The sequence below is a fragment of the Pleurodeles waltl genome, chromosome 6 (genome assembly GCF_031143425.1).
Source record: "Pleurodeles waltl isolate 20211129_DDA chromosome 6, aPleWal1.hap1.20221129, whole genome shotgun sequence".
In the NCBI taxonomy this organism is placed as follows: Eukaryota; Metazoa; Chordata; class Amphibia; order Caudata; family Salamandridae; genus Pleurodeles; species Pleurodeles waltl.
The window spans coordinates 1,679,137,987-1,679,164,557 of NC_090445.1; the positions used below are offsets into that span (position 1 = coordinate 1,679,137,987).

The 26,571-nt window shown below is 42.9% G+C and overlaps 1 protein-coding gene across 4 annotated transcripts in view; it reads right to left on the reverse strand.

The window, feature by feature from the left end:
• The window catches only part of DENND1A (DENN domain containing 1A), a 1,115,636-nt gene that overhangs the window by 110,633 nt on the left and 978,432 nt on the right, over positions 1 to 26,571 (reverse strand). For 2 of the 4 annotated variants that reach the window (XM_069241712.1, XM_069241710.1), the window contains exon 20: positions 4,239 to 4,298. The exons of the other annotated variants lie outside the window; for them this stretch is intronic. In XM_069241712.1, coding sequence (XP_069097813.1) covers positions 4,239 to 4,298 — 60 coding nt within the window. The remainder of the gene's footprint in view (positions 1 to 4,238; positions 4,299 to 26,571) is intronic. 4 annotated transcript variants of the gene reach the window in all.

Genomic DNA, 26,571 nt, shown 5'->3' on the forward strand with positions numbered 1-26,571 from the left:
AAGAGGTCTACAGTGCAGTGGCGTGGAGTAGATTGTTTCAGAGAAGAGTGAAGTGGCGTAGAGTGGGGTGCTGCAGGGTAGAGTGCAGCCGCATAGTGTGGTATAGAGTGTAATAGCATAGAGTAAAGTGGCATAGAGTCTAATGGCGTAGATTAAAGTGGTGTAAAGTGCAGTGGTGCATGTAGATAAGAGTGGCATACTGTGGGATGGCGTAGGACGCAGGGACATAGGGTTGAGTGTTACGGAGTAAAGTGCACTGGCGTAGAGTGTATTGACAGACTGCAGTGTCATAGAGTGCAGTTTCGAACAGTGGTGGAGAGCACAGTGGCACAGAGTGGAGCTGTGCAGAGAAGATTGGTGTGCCCTAGATTGGAGTGGTGCAGAGTGGCATGGTGCAGAGTGCAGTGGCGAAGAGTGAAGTTGTATAGTGTAGAGTGGCTAACAGTGAATTGGCATAGAGTAAAATGGTTCAGAGTAGAGAGAAGTGGAGTAGAGTGGAGTGTTGCAGAGCGCAGTGGTATGGAGGGGTTAAAAGTTTAGTGCTGCAGAGTACATTGTAGTGGTATGGAGTGGTGCAGAGTACAGTGGAATTGTATGGAGTGGTGCAGAGTACGGTAGAGTGCAGTATTTGGGCTCACTTGATTGAAAAACATGTACAGGCCTTGAGGTGTATTGGAACAACAATCAGATTCCCTGTTATCATCTAGTTACCTGACTGCATTCCCTTTTGTACAGTATGTCCACCTTGCAGCCTTGAGAAAGTCTTATTGACAAAACACATGTCGGCTGATGTTCATTGGATTCATGATGCATTGAATAATAAAATTTCCACTGTATACAGATGTGTACTTGGAACTTTAATTGATACAGTTCACTAAGAAATGGACTTTTACGGACATCTGTGGTGTGCCTTGGTAAACCAGTATTGACAGTTCATTTAAATGTTTGTTGTGTGCTAGAAAAAACTCTTTCCTACCCCCAGTATGCAGCAAGATTGTCACATAAATCCTCTCACTTTGAAAACAGAGAAAGAAAACCAACGTGCCTCAGAAGACAGCACCTGACATTTGGCCTCGGTCTTTGAATGCAAAGCAAATGTGACTAGGTAAGAACAAGAGTTGCAGGCCAGTTTACAGAAAGAAAGCACTTGGAAGGATACTGCAAAGAAGATGTGGGCAAGGGAAGGTAGGAACTCAAGCTAGACAGCTTAAAACAAATAAAGCCAGCAAACAGAAAGCAAGAACATGTGAGTTACCAACCACAAAGCCAGTGGCAAGCAACATGCAGAATGCGTTCCTAGGTCAACTTTCTGAAGGTACCCATGATGGCTTTGGCACAGCTGTCTGGTAGGCTGTGACCTAAAAAGGAGTAATAGGTGATATAAAGAAGAGGGCTAAGCAGAGGTCCTCGAAACTGTGAATGTGAGAGACCCAGGAGTCAAGAGATCAAAAAAAGTATACTGTGCTTCTGTAACAAGACAGCAAGTATATCTGGAAGCCAACATGGGGAATTGCTGCTCAGATGGTACTAGTACAAGGTCTTCCACTGGTTCACCGCTGAGCATAGTGTCTTAAAGCCAAAGCACTGCTTCATCGGGGCACTGCAAGTACTTCAACTTTGAGGTGATGGGCTCTGAGTGTTTTAAACTACTGGGGAGGTGGACAGCATTTCACTCTAATAGTGTCATTTCCTGAAATGTTCATAAAATTTAATTAAGAGCAACAATAAGAAAAAACTGTTTCATACACCTGTATGATTCCTGACATCACCACTGCAATTATGAGAATAAGCATTTGAGGAAACAGTAGGCTGGATAAGACACATCCTTGCCATTATTTCCATCACCCCCACATAGGCTTTCTTCAATATCCTCAGGTCTCTTAGTCTCTAACTAGACTGGCATGGGCAAGTACACAACCCAGAGCAGGATGGGAGATGCTCCATCCGTGAGAGGCAGGAGGCTTTGCAGGCCCTGATCTTGCTTCAGAACATCTGTTTGTCTTCTAGAACCCCAAAGGCAATATCTTCAAACACAGGAGCATGACTCTTGACTTTGAACTATCAGAGAACTAGCCGGATGCACGAGACTGGTTTATGGAAGGAGGTGGTGTGGGCCATGGTCATCAGAGGAACCCTAAATAGAGAGCCCCAGTTGAACTTGTAGGAGAGCTAAAGGTTGCTCATTTTTGAGGTCAGAGTGGTCTGCCATGGACTTCTTTAGTAACAGGACCACCATGGCTTGTTTAAAGCACACAGGAACAGTAGCTGCCTTCAAACAGCCATTAATTTTCTGGCAGATCACATGACCCACAAGTAGTAGCCTAAGTTGGGCTGATGAATAGGGGTCAAGAAAGAATCCTAACTGAAGACTCAACCTAAAATAAATCAAAGGATAGAAAACTCCCAGGAACATATATATCTGTATGTTGAAGCTTAAATATTAACTTATTCTGTACTGGAGTTGCCCAACAGAGACAGCACTCATTGAATGTTCGCACTTTCCAAGGCACACCCTTTTCTCAGTGGGATCAGTTCAATAGTTTTACTCTCTCACTCCCATAGCTGTACCATCTGCTCACCTCACCTCATTCTGTTGCACTTCAATGGCTTTCTCTCCGTTTTCATCTGCAAATACAAATCTCACTAGCAAATCAATTATTCGCCGGTCTGGACAAAAGAAACTAAAACGCCTCGAACACGTGTGACTGTCATCCTGATGAGGTGATGCACACACTGTACACTCCATGCTCAAGAGTCTTTCTGTGGCATTCCAACCCAAACCTCTTCTTGGCCCTTAGGCATGAAAGCGGCTCTTCAAAGCACCACGAATGACCGAGGGAGCATCTCTTCTCTGAGTCTTTGGACTTGGGTCGAGCTAGCAACTTCTTTCAATCTTACAAACTCTCTGATCCAGATTTACTAGGAATGAAGATGACCAAAGATTTACAGTGTTATGTAGTCTGAATGGCAAAAAACAGCCTGGTGCCTTTTACAAAGCATCAAACCCTGAAGATGTCTTCAGGGACACACTAAATATGCCACGATCGTGAGACGCCACATGCTGTTGAGCTTTGTCTCACAACACAAATATGACTGAGCCATAAAGGGCATACATTTTGTGCTCAGTGCACATACTCCAGTACAATGCTCCTTCTCAATCACATAATAGGTCGCATTTTCCTGAAATTACATACAGCGCATGTAGCAATATTACATCTATTCCTTTATGACCTCTGCTTCCATCTACTTTCTCCTGGAGCTAGGATTTCACACCAAGTCAGGTCACATTACTTAAGATGACTTTAGTCCATGTGGCTTTAGGTGGAGTCCTCTGGGTGCTCGGACTGCTCTAGCCCAGTAAGCTGGCACCTTTGCATGAATTATCAGGGATGTGGCACTACGCAATCTGATGCTATTTAGTTATGTGCTTTCGTCAATGTCAGGCGCAAAACACCATTAGAACGCAAATACTCATCAGCGCTACAATTTGCACCACCCAAGCACCCGCAGCAAACCTGGCTTGGTATTTTCTCTGGACTGTTTCCCCTCCAGCCCACCCGGTGTATATGTGGGGAGCCAGAAAGGACCTTCAAAAAGTGTGAAAGGTCTATAAAAACAATGCGTAAGTTAAATAAATAGACACTTAGGTGCAAATTGACTTGGTGTCCTGAGGCCGACTGAAAATGTACTTCAGCTGACAGGCAACACACAAAACGGAAATAATGTTGTCCTGAAGTCCATTATAAGTTGTATTAGGATGAAAAGATGAATATTTTTGCAAAAAAAGATCAATCAATCAATCATGTAATTTATAAAGCACGCTACTCACCCGTCAGGGTCTCAAGGTGCTAAATGTGGTGGAATAAGGCTGCTATCATATGCTGAGCACTGAATATTTATATCAACCCCGCATCTCACAGTCAAATATTAGTGGTAGAAGCAGGACTTGAAGTACACACCATCCTTGCAATCTAAAGCTTTGTTAAGAAACAGAAGACAGAAGTCCACACGACAGTGTTGCATGCCAGTACCTTGAGAATAACCGAATGGAAGAAAACAGGAAAATCAAAGTTCTAGGGCAGGAACCAGAGATAAAGGGAAAATTTAGGAGAGTGATTTTGCTGTTTTGGAATCATAAGATTGGACAGTTCAAAACTGCAGTGTCAAGTTTTAGTAGCACTAAGACAGCAACTCAGGCAGTGTTAGGTTGTGGCAGCCTGTCAAACCGCCATACTCACGGGCGTGGCCGAGCGCTGGATCTTTGGGGCAGGCGGTCGCGCAGGAGGCACTCTTTCTTGCTGCATTGAAGTGGAAACTTAGACATCAGTACACACCAATGTGGGTGCAAAATCTACTACTTTAAGCTAATTTGACACTCTGACATCACAATTAGACATTAATATTTATATTAATAACACCTCCAGTAGGTACAATGTATTCCATTTTGTGATACAGTTGTAATGGGTTTCTCATTCATTGCTAGGATGGTTAAGGAGTACATTTCGTCCACGCGCACTCATTCACTCAGGCATGAGATGCGGTTTCAGAAAAAACACAGAATAACGTCCACACAGCATCAGAGCACAAAGAAAATTAGATTAAATGAAGGAGTTCAACATGGAACCGATACGGCTGGATTCATGTTGTGTTTTCAGGACATCCACTTTAAATAAATTTACATGCAGCAAAATGTCAACAGAACTCAATTATATTGTCGGTTTGTAGCCTGACTATATTGCATAGAACCCCCCTTCTTGGCCCACTAAGCGAACTCTGGATTAAACACAGGTTTATTAAATAGTGATCACACAGACTGAAAAAGAACATCTTTGAAATGCACCAGAAACCTGAAGTTTAGAGTCATTTCGTATCACTATCAGTGTCAGTGTGTCAGGAAATAGATACAATGTGCACAGAATGTGCAGGACCAATGTATTTATCCTGACCATCATTAATGGTTTAAGAAAAACATAAACGAGGTATAGTTGGTTATGTTGTATTTATTCGAATGCAGGAAATATTACGTACATTTTTCTGTATTCGGTATAGTTAATGTGGGACATTATTAGTCTCTTACAATTGCAGATTTTGGACTGCAACAAGAGTAAATTCATACTTTGCAATCCATATGCATTTTATTTTTTTTAAATGTGACTGTTACTGCAAAAAAAAATGTACCCATTAAGGATTCACGGAAGATTAAGCTGATAAAATGCCTTTGCACTATGAAATGTCAATTTGTGGATTGGACCGGAGAGGAGATCTATAATGCCACATCTATTCATCAAGGCAACCGTGCTGGAACCCACACCTCATCTGTGAGAAAGTTTATCTATCCTCCTCAACCGCTGTAGACAGCAGCATTCATAATCCATTGTATTTATTTATTATATTATTTATGAAGAAAAAATTGGTAGGCTTGATTAGAACTCTCATATTTAGTTGGAAATACTGTGCGTGAGCCACAATGTTGGTTTCAGTTAAGTGTGGAAATCATCTAGGTTTAAATGAACTTAATTTGGACAGTATTCGCTTTTATAGGAACATTTGTGTGAATCCTGCACACCCCAGATTTGAGGTACAAACACAAAATGGAAATAGTTGCTTTGTTCGTGGCCTTAATGTTAGAAAGTTTGTACAGTGTAGAGTCATCGGCCAAGTCCCTCTTTTCCTCACCTTAGATAATGTTCTCCCCTTTTCGCATTGTTTATGAACTTCCATACAGCTGATGTCTATGCACAAGAATGCCATCACTAAAAACATCACACACAAACCCATACTTTGACCTCAATGACATTACAGGACGTTAACTGCTCTGACTCAACTCAGAGACACTTAATTCTGGTGCTCTGAGGCAATTTGTCATTAGATGTGGATTAGATTTCTTGCCAGTGCCTTCAAAGAAGGACAAATGGTGTCCTTCGAGGAAAACAACTTTTTTCTTCATCTGGATGAATGAATAAATGTGAAGGTTCAGGATGATCCAGGAGAGCTGCTGCTTGATGAACTGAGCATCAGTACTCAGTCTGGGTGTCTCTGAGTTGAGTCATAGCAAACAATGGCCAAGTGAAGGATCTTTTCTTATGGCGTGCATCACACTGGCCCCGCCGCCAGGAGGCCTCCTAGAGCCAAACTACTTACCTTATCAATTACAGGAAGTGGCGTCAAATGAGCTCTGACCCAGAAATATCCCAGAAAGCAGAGTAATATGACTTCAAACCTGGTCATGTCACGATATCTGGCATTGCTGAGGCTAAGAACCCCATAGTAATGACACAACTATTATAAAGTAATAGAAGATTTGCTAATACAGGTAACACTCTATTTAAATATCACCTATATTTTGAGTAGGGTGCTGTCTTCATTTAGCAGATGATTATTATTCAATTCTCTTTGAATTGTGTGAAAAAATTAAATACTCATTCAACGAGGAGGATATGGTGCCACAAAAATACACAACAATAGAAAGTAAATAATGATATCACAAACTGTCAAGTTCTCAAGTATTAATGGTTCCCCTGGTATAATGTTCAAAGATAAAACGTACTGATAGATCCAACAGAGATGCACGAAAATAGATTAAAAAAGCATTAAGGTGCACAATTTAGCAAATATGAACTTTGCTAGTGGCTTAAAATATTCCTTATTAATACGTTTTGATTTGTGGTCACTTGTTTTGCACTACCACTTGTGCGAAGCCCCGGGCAAAGGTTTTTTTTTTCCAAATACATCATTTTCACGTATTCACAATAATAAACGGGCATAGGCAAAGTCAATTGGTCTGGTATTTGCCGCCATCTTTTTGGCTTTGTCAATGCTTGTTTATTATTTTTATTTTTTTTAACTTTATTGTTGGGGAAGCTGCAAGGCTACAGTCAATGTTAAAAAAAAAAAGATATTGACCAAAAGCAAAAATATTATTTAGTCTCATAGAGCATGCACTGCCACAGCAGCAAGTTTCAAGTCAGGTGTAGGAGCTGCACCGATGGCAATTCTTAAATGACGTCCATGTGTCCTAGTAGAGATCACAAAACTCAAGAAAGCCCCAATGAAACACAACAAGCGTTAGAACAAGGGAATGCAGTGCATTCAGCAAAGATCTGCTGCTCTTCATAGATCTCCAGGTTAAAAACACTCCTGGTTGTGTTTTTCATCCTTATTAGTCCTCGCACTCTTTGTGTTCTCTCTCGTTGCATTGTGGACCTTCTAGTTATGCACGTTCCTTTTATCCGACATATCAGACACGAGTCATACAAGTGTGTAAATCAATGTATAGAAAACGTCACTCATAACAGAGGACTACAAGGTGTAGGAGGCACCTGTCCCCCATGCTAGTAGGCACTGTGTGTTAAGAGTGCTTGGATAATGTGTGTGTGCAGTGTTGATGGATATATTCTTTGCAATAGAAATACAAAAAGGCAGGGGTTTGAATGCTGGAAGAGCACCTTCCAATTCTACACATTGACAAAGTTAACACTTTACCACTTTGTATGTGTGCCGCACAGTGCAGCACGCCTGCAGAGTTGGAAAGGTTTGGAGAACATAAATCCTTTCTCCAACTTTAGGAGGTCTGTTTATGTCAATCCCTTTCTGTAATGGTTAGTAGATGGGATTAGAATCAAAATCCATGCCTGAGTGCACGGGAACGTCCACCTACCACCCATTGTAGGCCTCCCTGAAGTAAGTTGTGCTGCTTTAGGCCCACTGTCCAGTGCATTGTGGATTTGTGCTGGGACGTAAGCACCGAAACAATACTTCGCAACAGGTTTGCATCAGTTCTGTGATGCAAACCAAGCACAAAGTGTTAGTAAATCTGCCCCACTAACACAACATAAGGACTAGTGTATAAAACCAACAAAATGTTAATGCTTCCCAAAGGAAACCTTTTTTTTTTTATTTTATTAAACTTTCAGTACATCAATAACATTGCACCATCAACAACCTTGAACCCATGGGCCAGAACCCCCACCCCCCTAGACAATCCACCCCAGGAGTATTCCCATAGAACAAACTCAGTGATTACAGAGCAAATACTTCAGACATACACATATTGTGAACCATTTGTTGCTTTGAGTACTCTCCCCTGTAAGATAAGTCTAGCAATGGTTAGTCCTGGATCCCTATGGGGACGTCATGCCCAGGCTCCTAAACTTCCTCTAACAGCCGAAGGAACCCTTTTTAGCAATCTGAGAATAATGAAAGATTGAGGGCGAAAAAACTATAAGATTATGCACCTGTATTACAGTTTCCATACTGCAGCTCAATGTCATTTAATAGCTCAATGTGGATTTTTTGAAGGATTGTTACTTTTGAACTCCAAGTAACATAAGGATCTGTGTCAAAAGCAATAACCCACTGAGCTATCTACGTAAAATACTAATCTCCGATCAACGTGATGCACGCTGTGCTTGGCAGCGGGAGCATTAACCCTCTATGCTACTCTATTATGAGTTAAAACCCTGGCTAGACACATCCAGATCTCGCCCTTATGTACATTAACTACCAAAGTTATCATGTTGTGATTATACCATGAAAAACGCCACACACAAGTTCTCTGACGCTTCGCTGATCTCAGTTCAGCTTCCCATGCACTGACGCCCCCTTGACCGTGGCGCCCGGTGCTAACGCGTCAGTCGCACACCTCTAAAGCCGGCACTGCTACTAGTTTCCGATGGCTTCCGTTTTGTTGGGTATCAGAGCTTACAAGCACCGCACAGTGGTATTAACAGCTATGAAAGGAAATAAATAAGCATTTTGGGTAATGATCAAAGTGCTGAAATTGTCAAACGTAATGGGAGTTTAAGAACCCAATGCTAGAATATTTCAGGATGACAATTTGTTCGGAAGACAAAATATTTGAATGTTTAAATACAAAACTCAAAGCTCGTGTCGGCTTTGATCGCACATAAAGCATATTCCGGGCATGGAACCATACTCCAGCGACATCGGCCACAATGTGCGCCACACTGTATATTTAAAGTTGCGCCTAGATATCTTGGGTCAGATGTAGCAAGGCTTTTGCACCTAGCAAACAGCAAAAATCGCTGTTTGCGAGGCGCCAAAGCCACATCGCGGTGCCCATTCCCATTTTGCGAGTCGGTAACCTGGTTACCGACTCGCAAAATGGGAATGCGAGTCGCAAACAGGAAGGGGTATTTCCCTTCCTATTTGCGAGTCGCATCGCGATGCAGAATTGCTTTGTGACCGCGAATGTGGTCGCAAAGCAATTCGCAGTTACCACCAGTGTCGCACTGGTGGTAACCCATTCGCATGGGACCCCTTCCCCTTTGTGAATGGCCCTTGCTCTGAAAACATGAAACTGACACGTTTCATTTTTTCATTTGTAATGCATCTCGTTTTCCTTTGAGGAAAACGGGCTGCATTACAAATGAAAACCTGCTTTATTTAAAAGCAGTCACAGACATGGTGGTCTGCTGTCTCCAGCAGGCCACCATCCCTGTGAGTGCTGCGACTCGCAAGGGGGTTGCAAATTGCGACCCACCTCATTAATATTAATGAGGTGGGCCTTTTGCGACCCCCTTGCGACTCGCAGATGGTGTCAGGGACTGCATCCTGCATCCGGCTTTGCGAGTCGCAAAGCCGGAATTTCCTACATCTGGCCCCTCGCCTCTTAAAACGAATATGGCTAAATTTGCTCTCAGTCCTGTCGACTCTGACCTTTGTGACTGTGACACAGGCAGCCAGCTGATAATAATGCACTTTATGTCATTTTACACAAATGCCAAATATTCACGTACCAGGTGGCTCATCCCATTGTTCAAACAGTTTTCAATCACAGCTTGCGCAGAAGCATCCGCACTGTGCACAAGACTGGAGTGTCTAACTATTTATAAACAAGTGGCAAGTTAGGGGCCTCCGCAGAGGGGCGTCAACCCCCTGGCGGAGCCAGCAGATGAAAAATAAAACAATAGCTTGCTATCCTTTTATTTTACAGCATTTTTCATCTGCTGGCTGGGCCTGCCGTGTGTACAGGGAGGGGTGGGACTGGGCCACGGAGAGGTGGGAGGGCGGAGGAGGGGAGAGTGCACTAAGTGCGCATGTGTGTTTGGCCGGCCGTCTCGGGTTGGCCAAACACACATGCGCTTAGGTTTCTCCAGCCCGGCTGCATTTACTTTAGTGATCCTCATTTAGAAACCATATAATGGAACCAGCACTGATATGGATCATAGAAGGGAAGGTCAATAATTGGAAGAAGGTTCATGTGTTCTAGCTTTGACCAGATCTTTGTAAGTTCATGAGGAAAGTGGCTGGTGATTTGAATGGGCAGATGCAATGTATTGGGCTGCCTGCGCAAAGTGCTGATTACTTACTGGCAATGTTCATTTTTCAAGAACTAGTCTTCTTCATCGCAGCCCTTACAAATCGACACCCGCCTCATCCAACGGACAAGATTTAGCAAGACTAGCCCCAATAAACCATTCCTAGCATCCCAAAGAAGGTATCAGAAGGTGTCTCTTCATAAGGGTCATTGCTGCTGCTGCTGCTGCCTAAGGGGTTGTGCTAGGTGGAGCCTTCTGGCCGAGGTCTGTTTCAGGGACACGGAGGCCTATCAATGAGGTTATCAGCATTCCAGTGAGGGAATGCTGTTGTGTTCATCTACCGCTGAGTTAATGCTAATACAACTTTTTGATTTCTTGGAAAATGCTAATTTTGTGTTGGAAATCAGCTTGACTTGTAGACAGGGCTTAACTTGTAAAAATAAACAGATACTTTTGGAGGTCAAAAGTTTCTCTTGGGAGCGCGCAGCCAGTAATGCCTAATGACAAGGTTGTCAAACAACAAAGCTGCCTTGAATCCACTGCATGCGTCGTTCTTCCCTTACGCTAATCATCCTGCCTCTTTAGCTCCCCCTTGTAGGTTCCATCCCGTCCCGCCCAGTGGCGTAGCGTGGGGGGTGCAGGGGGGGCCGGCCGCACCGGGCGCAACATCTCGAGTGCTAAAATCCACGGGTTAGGGGGCGCAAATTACTTGCCTTGCCCCGGGTGCTGACAACCCACGCTACGCCACTGATCCCGCCTCCCCCTTTGTCTTTTCTCCCCGACCGTCTATGTCTTCCTTCTGTCTCCCTTTTCTGACTTTCTCTTCCTTCCTTTTGTTTAAAACCTGAAGATGAGAACTGACTTCCAGCTCACAGAAATGAATGCCGTGTTCATCACCAGTGCAAATTAAGAACAAGCATTTGCAATGCAACGGGTCTCGCATTTCTCCGAGTTAGAGCTATTAGCAGTTGTAAACTCCCAACCTGACTTTTCTTGCCACATTAAATGGGAAAAAAAAGAGCGCGATCGCGCTGCTACACTTCACTCGTAGCGAAACCGATCGGCAAAAGTGCAATTAACTATGTAACAGGGTCGATGTCATGGAAAGCGCTCGATTTCTGCAAAGCGAGATCGAGCTGTGAAAAAAGAGAACTGCTACAGGTCAACGCTTTGAAACTTCTAAATTCATGCATGATGGAGAGCACCTAGACATTTACATTCTGATGTCATGAGAACCAAACTTCCAAGTCCAAGGATTTGCTTTTTCTTGTATGATCATTTCTCTCCTAACACAGAGGAGATAGACATTTGTACTTTGGCAACTTTTCCTACTCCACTACAATAAGTCATTTTCTCAAAGAACTTCAGAGGAACAATTAAAACCGTTTCTAAATGAATGTCCAATAAATTAAAAAGGTCATTAGGGTCGGGCAGCATTTATATAAACTGCTCCTAAGGTATTTACTTACAGACGGGTTTGTGTTTAAATGACACACAGACAGATTTCGTGTTTGACGTATGTGACATGATTCTTAAATTGACATTTTAGACAGTCCTTTCATGCACTGAGTGACTGAAATGTCTTCCTCTGCAAGAGAAGTAGTCTTGCCCAAACCATCATTTGCATCAGATCAGGCTTCCAAATGCCTGCCTGAAGCACTGACACCCAACCCATATCTCATAGGACCTGTGAATTATTTTTGATATTTCACGGAAATTACATCATAATGACAGTCTGTGCAGATCTTCACCGTTGTCCATTGTTGCTTCATGAAAGGTAAAGCAAGGCAGGAACATTCAATTGCAGTTAGGCACCATTGTTAGCTGAACACTGCTGGACAAGCTTCAAACAACTCTGAACTTTGCAATTTTTCATTGTTTTATTGGCAGTAGGTTTCGGAATGCTAAGAAAAAGATGTACTCTCTAAAGGCTATTAAGGTTAACTTTGCGAGAAGTAACTTCACTAACATCCGATATTTTTTTAGCCAGAATGTTTTCGAAATTATCTCATCTTAGTGATAAAGTTAAATGTATCTCTTCGTTTTGCAATAGTCAGTCGGTATCGCTCAGCATTTCACATGCTGTTTCCAATAAACCTCTGTTTGAAAAATTGTTTTTTTCATGCTAAATGGACCAAACCAATTAAGTAAGGAACAATTAATATAATATACACATAATGGCCTTAGAAGGAACACACAAAAAAAACATCTTTAGGCAAAGAAAGAAATGTCCCCTTTCCCAAGGGAGGAAAAACGTATTCTTCTAAATTATTTCCTTATTTTTTAATCTTTCCAGAAGTGTGCAGACATCGTGAAACATAATTGAGATTTTAAAAATATGTGTAGCAGAAAATCAACATTTTTTTCAAAGAGTATGCTCTTTCACGACGTATTTTCGTTGCTCTCCTGTGTTTGCCAGTTCTGAAATAGACTCTCTCTAACTCGCAAACCCACATACATAATAAAACAACCATGGTCACACATGCACACACAACCCGTGCACACAATCAAAAACAACATACACCATCAGGCACACACGCTATCAGATGCTCACAAACCAAAAAGTAGATGCTTAAACACACACTCCATCCAATGCACAGGCAACCATTATCAGAGAACAACCCACCCACCCGTCAACAGCTGTCCAAACATCCCCCACCAGACACCCACACTGCCACTAAAGGACATGGAAAAATTCACTAGCAGAGACACACACCGTAATACACATCTGTCCGCATATGCCCACACACCTTTAATAAAGAATTACAGGCACACCATCAGAGCAATCCACAAATACTATCAAAGGATACGCTTGTACCATGAGGCACCCCTACACAGGGCATCAGACATTCACACACCCACCATTAGATTTCCCCGCAGACTAATGAGATGCGCAATGCAGTGTTTGCAAACTAATCAGGTGAACACTTTACTCAGGCGCTATTAATGTGTTAGACCAGTGGTTCCCAGCCTTTTGACTTCTGTGGACCCCAACTTTATCAATACTGGAACGCGGGAACCCCCACTGAATAATAATTGGAATGTGGGGAACTCCCCTACTGAGTCATTACTCAAAGATGGGGACCTAATCTGTTAAAATTATTACATTTTCTTAGCACTGGCGGACCCCTTGGGGCAGCTTGGCGGACCCCCAGGGGTCCCCGGACCACAGGTTGGGAATCACTGTGTTAGACTGTAAGAAAAAACAATACTGCTACAGGACGTGCCAATTTATACCAAAACGTATGTCGTGTTTGATGCTTAATTTTCTCAATCCTGCAACATAATCTGGACCTCACTATTTAAAGTAAACAAAAACAGAAAAGACCAGTTAAAAAATAATATATATGACTTTTATATAAAGTTGCACTGAAGTACCATATCTGGTCTTTTTCAGACTCTATAAAAGTGAACACCTGGCCTGTATTTTTCTCCGGGAAAGGTGGCCACCGTACTTGCCACATAATTCCACTGGTCCTGGACTAGTGACAGGATGGCTCCATGTCCCTGGCACACCCTTCACCGGTACACTCCGACGCATGTGAATTAGCTCATTTAAACTGAAACAATTGTTTCAACGCACCTCTAAAGGTAATCTATGACACAACGGAGCAGGACTAGAAAGGTTTATGAGCCAGTGAGAGTCATTGAGGCATCTCCTATTGGACAATGTCTCAGAGTGTGGTAGGCCCTTCATCCAATCAAAGATAACAAGACTTTAAAGAGCGGTCCACCTCAGTGACGTATTAAATGCGAGAAACATTCAAATGTGACACGAGCAAAAAAAGTTGGGTGGCCAGGTGACCCCGTGGCAGTGATTTGCTTCCGGTGCAAGCCCTCCATACAGAAGGTTTAGACAAACCCCCTGGGTTCTGGGTCCCATGGAACAGCTTGTCATCCGCAAACTGACCAGAGAGCGGTGCGTACTAAAATCTAGGCGCGCATCCGAGGACGTCCCTTCCTGATTAAATTCAGAGAGCGGGGCTGCGGGGAGCCGGCTGCGCAGAATGCAGATGAGGACAGATACAATATTCATCAGAAATCCCCGGCTCTCCAAAGAAAACACCGCACTCGCGATGGTAATAACATCAAAAGCTAGCATACCCAAGCTGCAACACAAATAACATCTGCGGTGTTTTTTTGTACATTTGCTCTGGAGCACCTGCAGGCTTGGCTGAGATGCATAAATTAAGAGGAGTTTCAAGCGGGCTGGAGCCCGACAGTCACCAGCACTTCCGGTGTCTTGAGAGAACGACGTTCCGCTTTCCGTTCCAACGGGGGTTGAGACTCACCAAGGAATGTTTATTTGTTCCAGTAAACATGCATTAGTCATCTCGTACAACAAAGCACACCAGCCAAAAACAAATACAATTCTCTAAAAAGCTACAAATGAAAATGCTACAGAATGAATTCTAGCAGGTGCCTTTGTAAAGCACATTTCCACCAAGGGTTCTGGAACTCTTGCAGACCAGAGTCAATGTCTCCTATGGACTTTGTGGTTGTGTTTAATAGCACTTAACATTGGATGGTGGACACCTTTAATAGCCTGACTTATGTGGTGTACTAATTTGTCATATAATGTACACAACCTGGCACGGAAGGGATGGAATGGTGCAGTAATTGGTCATATTGGACAGTGCTACCTAGACTCTGTTATGGATGCTCACTGAAAAAGATAAAGGTTAAAGGGACGTTATAGTTAGGTGATGCTATCTTACCAGATAATCTAAAGCAGTGATACTCAAAGTACGGCCCAGGGGGGCTACATACGGCCCTCCTGACCTTTACATGTGGCCCCCTGATAAACAGCAGCCCTGGGCTACTGTTTATTCGCCTCAAAATGGATGTTAATACTGCCTAGCATTTATTTAAAGGTTAATTTAAGTTCAAGAAAGGAAGTAGCTTTGTTGTCCTGCACGCTTAAACTTAGGAACACCTTCATTTTTAGAGAAATCTGGCAGCAAAAGTGTAAAAGTATAATAAAGTCTGTTAAAAAATCAAAAAGTGTAATTCAGGAATATGCACAACCATTTCATGTTAGCACATCAGATTATATTGATGCATTGAGATTTATTTTTATATGGTGATAGTTTTCAAATATAAATTGAGAAACGTTCATTCTCTACCCCACACCCTCACAACAATGCTAATAGTGAACTAAGAGGCAAGTCTGTTGATATCTGCACTCGTTGGGTGGCTTGGGTTTCATTTATACATGAACAACAATATTGTTTATTAAACCAGGAGAGGGTTGTGTATAGCACACACCCTAAAGTCATGTATTTCAAGAGTCTCATATTTGATAATGAAGAAAAAGATGGGGAAGTGAAATAGAACAATTGCCTAGGATCACACAATTTAGTTAAGTGGAGACACCGGGATTACTCCCAGGTTGGTGGTTTCCAAGTGTGCAATTCAGGAACTAGATATGTATTTTTAAGTTCCCCTACACCCCACAACCCTTGACCACCAATCACATTGCTGGCATTAATGCTGCCCTATGTCACATCACAGACCAAAACTTGTGGCCCCTGGGGAAAAGTTTGTAAGTACCCATGATCTAAATAATCAGGGCAGTGTTCTCCTTAAGAATATATGAGGAAATGTGCCATTAATAGATTACTATTGGCAATAAATCGAATAGCATAGTCAGTTAAATAAGGCTTCCCGAGACAAGATAAAAGTTGGAACCCACGAAGGTTTATACATTACACAGAAGGAAACAATGTGGTTAGTCAGTCATAAACATAATAATCCCATATATAAAGAACTAGCATAAAGTTCAGTCAAATGGAGCAAGAGGTCTGACATAAGGTCTTGTCTCAAGGGAAATATCAAAATTACTCTAAGTCCTAAGCACGAGAAAGAGTGGTATGGGACTGCTGTCTAAGAATTAGGCACATCAGACTTGGCTCACCTCCAAAATGAGCCTTCCTTTATAACAAAGCACACAGTTAAACTGATACAGTCAGCATGAAGTGACTAAAAGATGGATATGCTCAGCAAATCAAAATACAGAATAAAATTGAACAATACCCATTACCACCCTCTAAATAAACAATAATAGGTCCCCTTCTAGCCTAATGTCATCATATGTGACAGTACAAATCTTGTTACACGTAAAACAATGACAGACTTATGAAATTAATAGGCCCACTGAGCTTTGAGTAGGAAGAACAGGAACAGCCTCACGAATCAGCATTTTAGAGGAAATTTTCCTTTGGAGCGTACACAAACCAACATCTTATTATGAAAGGAAATTACTAAATCACAATGCATATTGCATTCAATAATATTTCTGGGTACATTTTGCTGCATGTGGAGACAGCAGGAATGAAAATATGAGGTCACATTTTGAAGTCCAAATTGGAGTTAGGACTGACCAACTTAAGGAAAAACGGTTCTGTTGAGTTTAGCAAATTTATACCAAATGCCACTAAATAGTCATTATTTATTAATTGGAATTTTGCCCCTTCTGTATCAATGTGCTGGCGCATCCATACCTCATCCTTTTCCAAATGCAACAATGTATCAGAGTGGGCTCTTTTGGAGGTTCCCCCTAAGCCAATGATGCTCATTTATATCAACAGGATACTGTGTACTCTGGAGTCTGCAACGCCTTTAAACCTGGGTAATGAGTAGGCAATCTTAACTGGGGATTGCTATAATCATCTTATTAGAAGGAAGATTCATTTTTGTAAGTTTGAACATTGCGCGTCAACACACTGTACATGGCCAGTTCAGTCACTAAGTGATGGACAACAAACAAAGGCAGATGTTAACAGGCCGCATTGGCCAATTCTGAATAGCATTATGACCTATTCTGCACAATTTAACCTAAGAGGTTATTTACGTTCAACACTTTCAAAATCAACTTGAAACTTTTTCTTTTCCAGGCATACCACTTAATTAATGCCTTTTATTTTTTTATTTCTTTGAGGATAGAATCCAAAATCCCCCTCACTACTTATAACAGATTTATGGTATACTTGCTGCTAAAATCTCTCTTGGTCCTCCCTAGTAATTTCTGTTAAGCACTCTCAAACCCCTATTTCATGTAAGCACTATATAAAACTGCCCCCCCACCCCCCAAAAAAAAAATGAATCAATTTAAAGCAGAGGAATAATTCATATGCAACATTGGTTGAAAATCAGCTGACTGTATAAGGATTAAGCGGCGACAGGCTCCTTTTCCACCCAAAAGCACTTCTGAATATTTAGGCGGTGCAGGGGCATCTTTCAGATAATTTAATGTGCTACAGACACAGATATTCTAGGTGTCCCCAGAGGCTCTGAAATATAAAACAATCCTTCAGCACCACAAACAGATAGGCATTTTTTATCCCAAGCTCAGTTTCAGAGAGAAATCCTCTGCCTGCCTCTGAATAATGTATGCAACTACTTACAGGCATCAAGAGATTTACATGAACCCAAGCATGGCTTCCACAAAAAGAGACGCTGCTTTCGGTACTCGAGATAACCCGTTTGTTCGGCGCGCGGATGCGTCAAACACGTTTTTTGCGCACCCTGTCACGTCAGAACTTCCCGCGCGGGCGGTCTGCCAAGGTTTGCTGGAGACAAAGGCATTCAAAGGAAGTGCTTGGAAACAGTAGCAGGGAGCTGGGTATTGCTAACACATGGTTTCCCATTTTAGAAAGGATGCTTCCTGGAAAGTGAAAAAGAAGGAAACAAACAATTTCTAATTACACCACAATGAGGGAATCATTCAAACTAGACTATTCATGTGTTGCTGTGCCAAAAGGTGATGGTTGTTTTAAAACACACACACACAGGTGGCCAGCACTATAATTTCTGCACAGGGCAGCAAGAACAAAGTACTACTCTATGGTACGGAGGTTCTGAGTGAGATTATGGACAACCGAGCTTTGCTCTCATTTGCTCTTTGATGCCACTCAGGACCCCGCAGTGAAAAACATCCATGTTATCCACAGTTACCCATCAATAATTCTGGAGAAGCTGAACCCAAGGAAATTAAAATCAAAGTGAAATGGCTGATAAGCATAACAGTGAGACTGATGGAACCTCACCCGGAACCGTGGCCAGTCCTTTGATTACTTTCATCATTTTGGGCCCTCTGCAGATACATGTGTATCAAAAACGCTTGATGGCAGAGTAGGTGAATGGTCGCGTTGCCAGCTATGTCTATATGTATTTAAAAAATCCCTATATGTGTAAGTAAACCACCCCTGAGTGAATGAGCACGACCTAAGGTGGCCAAAAGGGAAACAACCATTTGCAATGGGTCTCATGTTTGCTCCAGTTAGAGCCATCAGCGTTGTAAATTCCTTATAGGACTTTTTTGTCACATAAATTGAAAATGAAAAGTAAAACATTTGACAAAAGCAAGCCGACTCAAAGCGCCATGGCTGCCACAAACATGAGCGCGAAGGAGAGACACAAAAGAAAAAAGAAGTCTGCTCACAGTCAAACGTATCGGCAAAAGTGCAATTATCCATGTAACAGGATCAATGACCAAGGCGGTAACAAAACTGCTCCAAGAAGGGACAAACGTAAAGCATTTCCCAATGTTAACACAGGATTTTTGAAAGGCAAGCCCATGAACGAGTGATAGTGTACCGAAGAACCTTTATTTTCAAAAGACCAATATATGCATGTTAATTCAACGACAATGTAAACATGACTTTCTTTGAGTGCAGGTACAACCAACAACAGGGCTTATGTTTGCAAGCTGTAAGTTTATGGTAAAAACCACTGGTAAATGAATGATCCAATTACCCAGAACAAACAGCAGCATCTATATTAATCTAATTCTGCCCCTGGAATAAAAGAAATACACATAATGATATAGCTTAGACATACAGCTCAGATCACAATTATTGGTAAATAAATAACAACTTAGAAATAAAAACTTACAACTGCTCCTTCTCCGGCCTAGCCCCAAAAATATGGAATGCTCTACTACCTGTAATCAGTTCAAACCCCTCAACTACCTCATTGAAAAAAGAAGTAAAAATGTTTTTGATGAACAAATTACTTCAGCAATAACCATGAATTATTCAGCTGATGTATTCATTGGTGCACCACTAGAATGTGAATCTACCGAACCTATTTTGTTTGCAGTACATTTGCTTTGATACTCGCTTTTTCCTGATTGCTTCTTACCATTTATGTATGACTTGTATGCTGTTTGTACAGCGCTCCCATACCCTTACGGGTCATGTTCGTGCCTTATAAAACCCCTAAAAAAAATCAATCAATAAATACACAGTGCCAAATTACTCCACCAATTCTGAGGAGTGGGCTCCTGCTCTTTGGCATTCCTACGATGCAATGATTAGTTTAACGCAAAAAGAACAAGATGATGGGTGGGATGCCTGAATTAATGTCAGCCACCGGCAATCGCTAGGGGCCGCATTCCAATCCAACGTCCCAGCATGCCATCCCAATTTGGACCCAGCCATATGCAAATCAGTTCTGACCCTCTTCCTCATGGGAACAGTCCAGTCTGAACTGCCAGGCCAGGTCCTCCCTGGACTGGAAACAAGCATCCTAGGACCGGTTATGTCCTTTATATGGGCTCTTCAGCTGTACATAGCTTAGTTCCAGTGGCTAAGTGAGCCCTGGACCCGCATCTGGGCTAAGTAGTTTAAAACACAATAGTACCCCTGTGGGACAGACGATGTTGTTTGTGGGGCATTTTGAGCTCAGAAGTTCCTTATTTAACCTTCATATGACAAGTGTCCATTAGACAGCATTTACTGCGGGGGTTCTGTCTTGAAGTGCCACGTCTGAGTTTTTCTCTGTCATTCGTTCCCCTGGCAAATAATACTGAGTCAGTTACCTACTCTATGAACAATTTGGGGGGGAAGGGGGGGTAACACTGGTACTACTGCCGGGCAAGTTCAATACACATTGCTAGGTAGAATTAAAAAACAAACAAAAAACAAAAAACACAATGTCTGTCATGTTCCAACACACTTCCTGCCAAGGTCCAAACATGTTGCCATGGCAAATTTATTGCACATTGACCACAGAATTTAAAAATATGCCTCTGAGGTTACAAACTCATTGCCTGTCAAGGCCAAAACATATTGCCTTTTCCTTGGTTTCATCATGCTTCACTCTGGATGTATTACCTAGGTCGCCACTTCATAAAAGGAAGCAACGCCGGTGATGTCAGACTGTGGGGCAAGAGCAGACTCAGTGGATTTAAATGGTGTTCTTGCAGTAAAATGTGGCTCTGAGCTTTCTAAACCTTCACACCCTTTACCCACATGAAATCTCCCAGTTTGGGGGCACTCCACCCTGCCTTTTTAGGCTTTTCGGGTGATATACAGCCGATTTCTCCATGGAGAAAATTGAGCCGGATCAATGGGCAAGTTATACTACATATCACCATATATATTGATATGGCATCCACAACTGTTGTACCAGTGAATTGTCAAGCACAGTCAGCATGATCAGGGTAAGCAGAAGCAACTCAGTAAGTCCAGCCCTACAGTTCACCCGTCAGGAGATAAAGTGATAAAACAGTGTTTTATTGGTCTATACACTTCCATGTAAACAAAAATGTAAATCAACAATCAGGCTAAGTGATACAGCAAATATGTCTCCTCTAAAAATGCAGCCAACAAATGTACAGAAAACAGAGCTATGTTTGAGAGCCTGGAATTCTGCAGAGTTCTCAAATATTAATATATGACATATGGACAGCCCAGCAGCAATAACTTATAGCAGAGAATCTGAAAAAGAACACATACACAAGCAATCACAGGAAGACTTTCAAGAGAAGGAAATCTGTCCATCAACCAACTTGAGTCTGGTGGATCCACCGCTGGACCACAATGCCGCTGATGGAGGGTTTTCGCTCCTTATTCAGAGGGGTCGGCTTTATGCTTTTCACGGCGCTGTAAATGTCCTGGCATGTTCAAATGATGCACAGCTATACCCGTGGAGTGTATGTGACCATCAGCTTTGGCCGGGTGATATGCCATCAGTTGTTACGGTTTGTTGTTTGGAAAACATGTGAGGTAAAGCCTGGTGCAACAAAAGTGGCTTATTTAAAATGAGTAACTAATTTAAAGGGGTCATCTGGCTGGTGTGTGTGAGGATGGTGTGTATGTGGGTGGGGTGTGGGTGTGGGTGGTGTGTGAGTGTGGTGTGAGTGTGGTGTGTGTGGGTGGTGTGTGTGGGTGTGAGGGTGGTGTGTGTGGGTGTGAGGGTGGTGTGTGTGGGTGTGAGGATGGTGTGTGTGGGTGGTGTGTGTGTGTGAGGATCTTGTGTGTGTGTGAGGATGGTGTGTGTGTGGGCGGCGTGTGTGTGTGGTTGGTGTATGTGTGTGTGTGTGCGTGTGCCCAGCATTCCCGTCTTCTCTCCATCGAAAGCAATAACCCAGTACTTTACACAGGCCTGGCTAATGAACATGTAAGAAATTATCCTGAGTGTTTGAGAGCTGAAAGGGCGCAGTTCTTCATATGACCTCATGGCCACCTGCGCACCAATCTGTAAAATAGACGGTGGTTTATCAGTCATGGGGAAATGTATAAATGAAAGATAATGCTGCCTAGGAGTGGGAAGCAGCCAGCTCACTCACACTATTACTCTGTTTTGTAGGAAGGAGTGTGATAATGAAATACTGTTTCTGTTATTCTTTTGTTATCCGGGCTGCACAAACAACAACGAAAAACACATACACATGGAGACAAGTACGAAGAAAAATATCAGCCCATGAAAGAAAAGTTACCAACATGTTGCAATAGTTTTGAAGCTCGAGGCAATTCTAGACTCGGTTGTTGTGCTTTTCACCCACATTATGCGATCGAGCTCAGAGCAGCACCTTGTTTACAAGGATTGAAGGTCCAGGGCATGGAATATTGGCATGGTCAAAGTGGCTCATGATGGCAGCAGAAACACACAATTCCTGCTGAACAGAGACACAATCTTCAGATATTTTTACCGTGAAGAGACGCACGAGTGCAGATGGAAACAAAGAGAGAATTGGTCTAAAACAGTCTCAAAATCCGCCAAACATAACTTCCACCTATCTTAGAAATAGTTGAAGTTACTATTCTAACTACAGACTTGAATTTATAGAGACCGGAAGTTCATGAAAAAATATTTGAATATTGAAATCGTACATATTCTATTGATATATTAAATTGTTATACTGATAGTTTATACCTATATTTTGTAGTCTTTTTTAAATTTGTTTTCAAAGGATGCCACGGCGTAAACATGGCCCTTTCCCCTTTTGTTTCATAAAACGTTGCGATGAAAGAAGCCAATAGAATGAGGACTGTTGGCCTACGTAGGTATGAGTGACGTCTGCGTGACTCTCTTTAGGGGTCTATGTGAGTCTGTGCAGTGCTGACAGCTCATTGTATGGCTACACAATACATATAAATACTACCTAAAGTTCTCATCATGAGGACAAAAATGAAGGAACATTCAAAAGTCTAAAGTACATATTCCTACCCAGGTGTACAATGAAGAAAAGAAACCTATATATGGTTGAGTCTTGCAAATACAAATGTTGAAAACTTATTTTGATAGCAGTAGAGTTAAAAAGCCAAAGTACCCTTCAGTGGATTTTCAGATTTATATTGAAGTTTGTGCACGGTAAGAACTCCCAGGTAAACACCCCCCCCTTGTGATTCAAAGGAAGAGGCGCGCACGTGATGGAGAGAGACCTGGTCAGGTGAACCAGCATGGTAATTAGGGCAATGATGCTTCAGCCAAACCCTCCACATGTGCAGAATGTGGCCTAAACTGCCTTGGGTAGTGCCTTCATTGCCCACCTCTATCCTGCACTGTGTGGACTCTTTTCATTAAATCACTGTATTTTGCCATAACAGAAATGCTTGCCTTTAAGTAACTTAATGGACATATTTCTCCATTTTACCAGCCCTACTTGTGTAACAATTCCTTCAACTGTTCCATTACTCAGAGGTTTCTTTCATTCGATCTACAACTCTCAACTGAGATGAAGAATTCTGTCCGAGGTAGAAGTGCCATTAAATTGGGGTTTACCATGAACAAGTGCAATAGATGAGTAGATGTGGGTGGAAGGGTGCTGCAGGTCTAGAGGGTGCCACAGTGCTGGTATGTTTCCTGAGCCGCTGGTCACCAGAACTTGGATCTGGTGAGCGGAAACCCTGCTTACAAATCTATCGCTGTTAGAAACTCCATCATATGTTCTGCTCTGAAATGTTTCAAAGTATATCAAGATGCCTGAAGGGACCTCTGGAAAATATGGAAACTCGAATAGAAGAGCATAACTTAATATTGGCACAACTGGGTATCAAGTCAAACAAGGGCTTGCAATGCAATGGGCCTCACGTTTGCTCGGTTTGGAGCTGTTACAGTTGTAAATTCCTAACTGGACTTTTCTTGCCACATAAATTGAAAATGAAAAATAAAACAGTTGACGTAAGTGAGCCGATTCAAAGCCCCATGGCCGCCATGAGCATGAGTGCGAAGGAGAGACACAAAAGGAAAAAGAAATTCGCTCGCAGTCAAACTTATCGGCAATCGTGCAATTATCCATGAAATGGGGGAAAACCAACGCGGTAACAAAACCTCCCCAAGAAGGGGCACACGTAAATCATTTACCAACGTCATCAAAGGAGTTTTGAAGGGCAAGTCCACAAACGAGTGATAGTGATGGGCATGAGTTGGGCGTGGTTAAAAGCCCACATAGATACTAACACACTGTAAAAGAAGCGCTTGCACGCTGCTAAGCTCGACCTCAATAGGGTGTATAGAATCCCCCGGTTAAAAAGTCCAGTGAAGCAAGGTATGATTTCTTCCTCCAAACCCTTCAACAAAGTAATCTATTCACCTTCCCATTGGTGAGCAGTGACTTTGGAGTTAGTTAATGAACTTGTGTGTTACCTCAACCCATCCACTGATGCATTTTAGAAGCAGAGATGAAAGTAAGAGGCTGGATGAGCAAATTACTGGCAAACCAATCAGAAAGAGAACTACTGGTGTTCGCTGCAGATCTTGTGAATTTGGGAAAACAAGACACCTTATTTTACCGACAGAGCTAAATATGAAAGAAATCTGAGGCCAGATGTTGTCCCTGAGGTATAAGAATGGTTGACAAAAAGAAGAGGGAGCTGTTCAAAACTTTGTATACATCACTATATAAACATGACCCAAAAACACAAACGCATAAAGATTCCTTCTAGGCCCGCACAGGGTAAAGGCACAAAGGGGCAGAGAGACACCCCGAAAGAGCCAGAAGAAGATGAGACAGAAGAAAACAGAAGATAAACTGAAATAAGGGAAGGGCCCGGGACCAGCCGACTTTGTTGGGGAATTATATCAAATATTTCAGACTCACCTACCCAAACCCTGACCAAACTGCATCAAGAAACAGCAAGCAAAGGGCAGGTTCCCGAAACAATGAATGATGCGTAGATGTCAGTCACCCTGAGACCAGGGAAGGACAGGACACTTTGCTCCGTGGACAGCCTTGCCTGTTACTAAATCTGGGAAGGAATAAGCGCAGGGCCCACTGTTTTCCACTCCTGTGGATTAACTTCCGGTTCCTTTCCTTGGTAACAAGAGAACCTGCAGCATCTCTTGGAATTTCCACAGGCCCTTGGCACCCTGCGAGGGGAGGATCTGAACAGGACATGTTTTCAACGAGATGTGAGAACTCACCTCGAAAGACAAAAATACTCTAAGCAATAAGAAAGCAATGAACCCACTGCAGAAAGCATCCAAAGGTCATAATGAATTCCTGAAATCAGAGAGTGAGATGCTGGGTGCTCAGGTGGCATGGCGAGTTAGGACCCTCTCGCACGCGGGGCATAAACTGAAGTCATGGCAGTCAATATCAAGGTGTCTGAGGTTCTGTGTGGATGAACAAGGAGACAACTTAACTACGTTAACTTATTTGTTAAACTTTCAGCGCCTGCGGTTACCGCTGAAGGAGTCCTGGTGTCAGACACTGAGGACTCGAAAACACGTTTCACCTCACGGGTTAAGTTACAAATAACTAGAACCTCAGCTTTTTCCTAAATCTCACCTAAACACTTGCAACACTGAGAGGAGCAGAAAGGGAATGTCACGGATTGGTCCCTCAGTAGGAGAAAGTGCGGGTCACCCCCGTGCAGCCTTTTGATCCTCAGCACCGGCACAAGATGAGTTCGGAAATAGAGGAGACGGAATGAACAAGCATGGGCAAAGCCAATAAGTCTCCCCTATGTAAGCCATGTTACTCATCGGTGTGTTACTCATCGGTGTGGCTGCTGTTCAGCATGGATAAAAGTTAGTGGCGTAGAGGAGAGTCGCATGGAGTGTCAGAGTGGAATAGGAGCCATGCAGATTGGCGTACGTACATTGGGTGGGATGGTGCACAGTAGAGACGACTGTTGTAGATTTCAGTGGCGTACAGTGTGCAGAGTGGAATGGTATAGAGTTGAGTGATGCAGAGGGCAGTTGCACAGAGTAGAGTAGCAAAGAGTGCAGTGGAGTAGTGTGATACAGAGCAGAGTAGCATAGAGTGGTGCAGAGTATAGTGCTGTAAAGTACAGTGGCAGAGTGCTGTGGCATACAGTGGATTCGTGCAGAGTAGAGTGGCATAGAGTTCAGTGGCAGAGAGTGCAGTGCTGCAGAGTAGTGCCAGAGTGCAGTGGAGCAGAGTGGTGTAGAGAGCCGTGGCATAGAGTACAGTGATAAAGAGTGCAGTTGTGAAGAGTGCACTGGTGTAGAGTGTAGTGCTTAAGAGATGAGTGGCACAGACTGCAGTGACATACAGTGCAGTGGCCCAAAGCAGTGTAGACTGCAGTGGCATAGAGTGCAGTGGCAGAGAGTTCAGTTGTGAAGAATGCATTGGCGTAGAGTACAGTGGTTAAGAGTTGAGTGGCGTAGAGTGCAGTGGCATAGAGTGTAATGGCCCAAAGTGGTGTAGGATGCAGTGGCATAGAGAGCAGTGGCGCAGAGTAGATTAGAGGGTGTACACTGGATTGACGCAGAGTGCGGGGTACAGAATTGAGTGTTACAGAATAAAGTGCATTAGTGTAGTGTGTATTTGCATAGGGTGCAGTGCTTTAGAATAGTCTGGAGCACAGTGGAGTTGTACAGAGTAGACTGGTGTGGCCTAGACTGGAATGGTGTAGAGTGCAGTGCAGAAGTGCAGTGGAGAAAAGTGCATTGGCAGAGTAGAGTGGTACAGTGTAGAGTAGAGAGGCGTAGTGCTGAGTGGCATAGAGTGCAGTGGTGTAGAGCGCAGTGGTGCTGAGTGCAGTGGCAGGAAGTGGTGTAAAGTGGAGTGGTGCAGAGTAGGGTTCATTGTTGT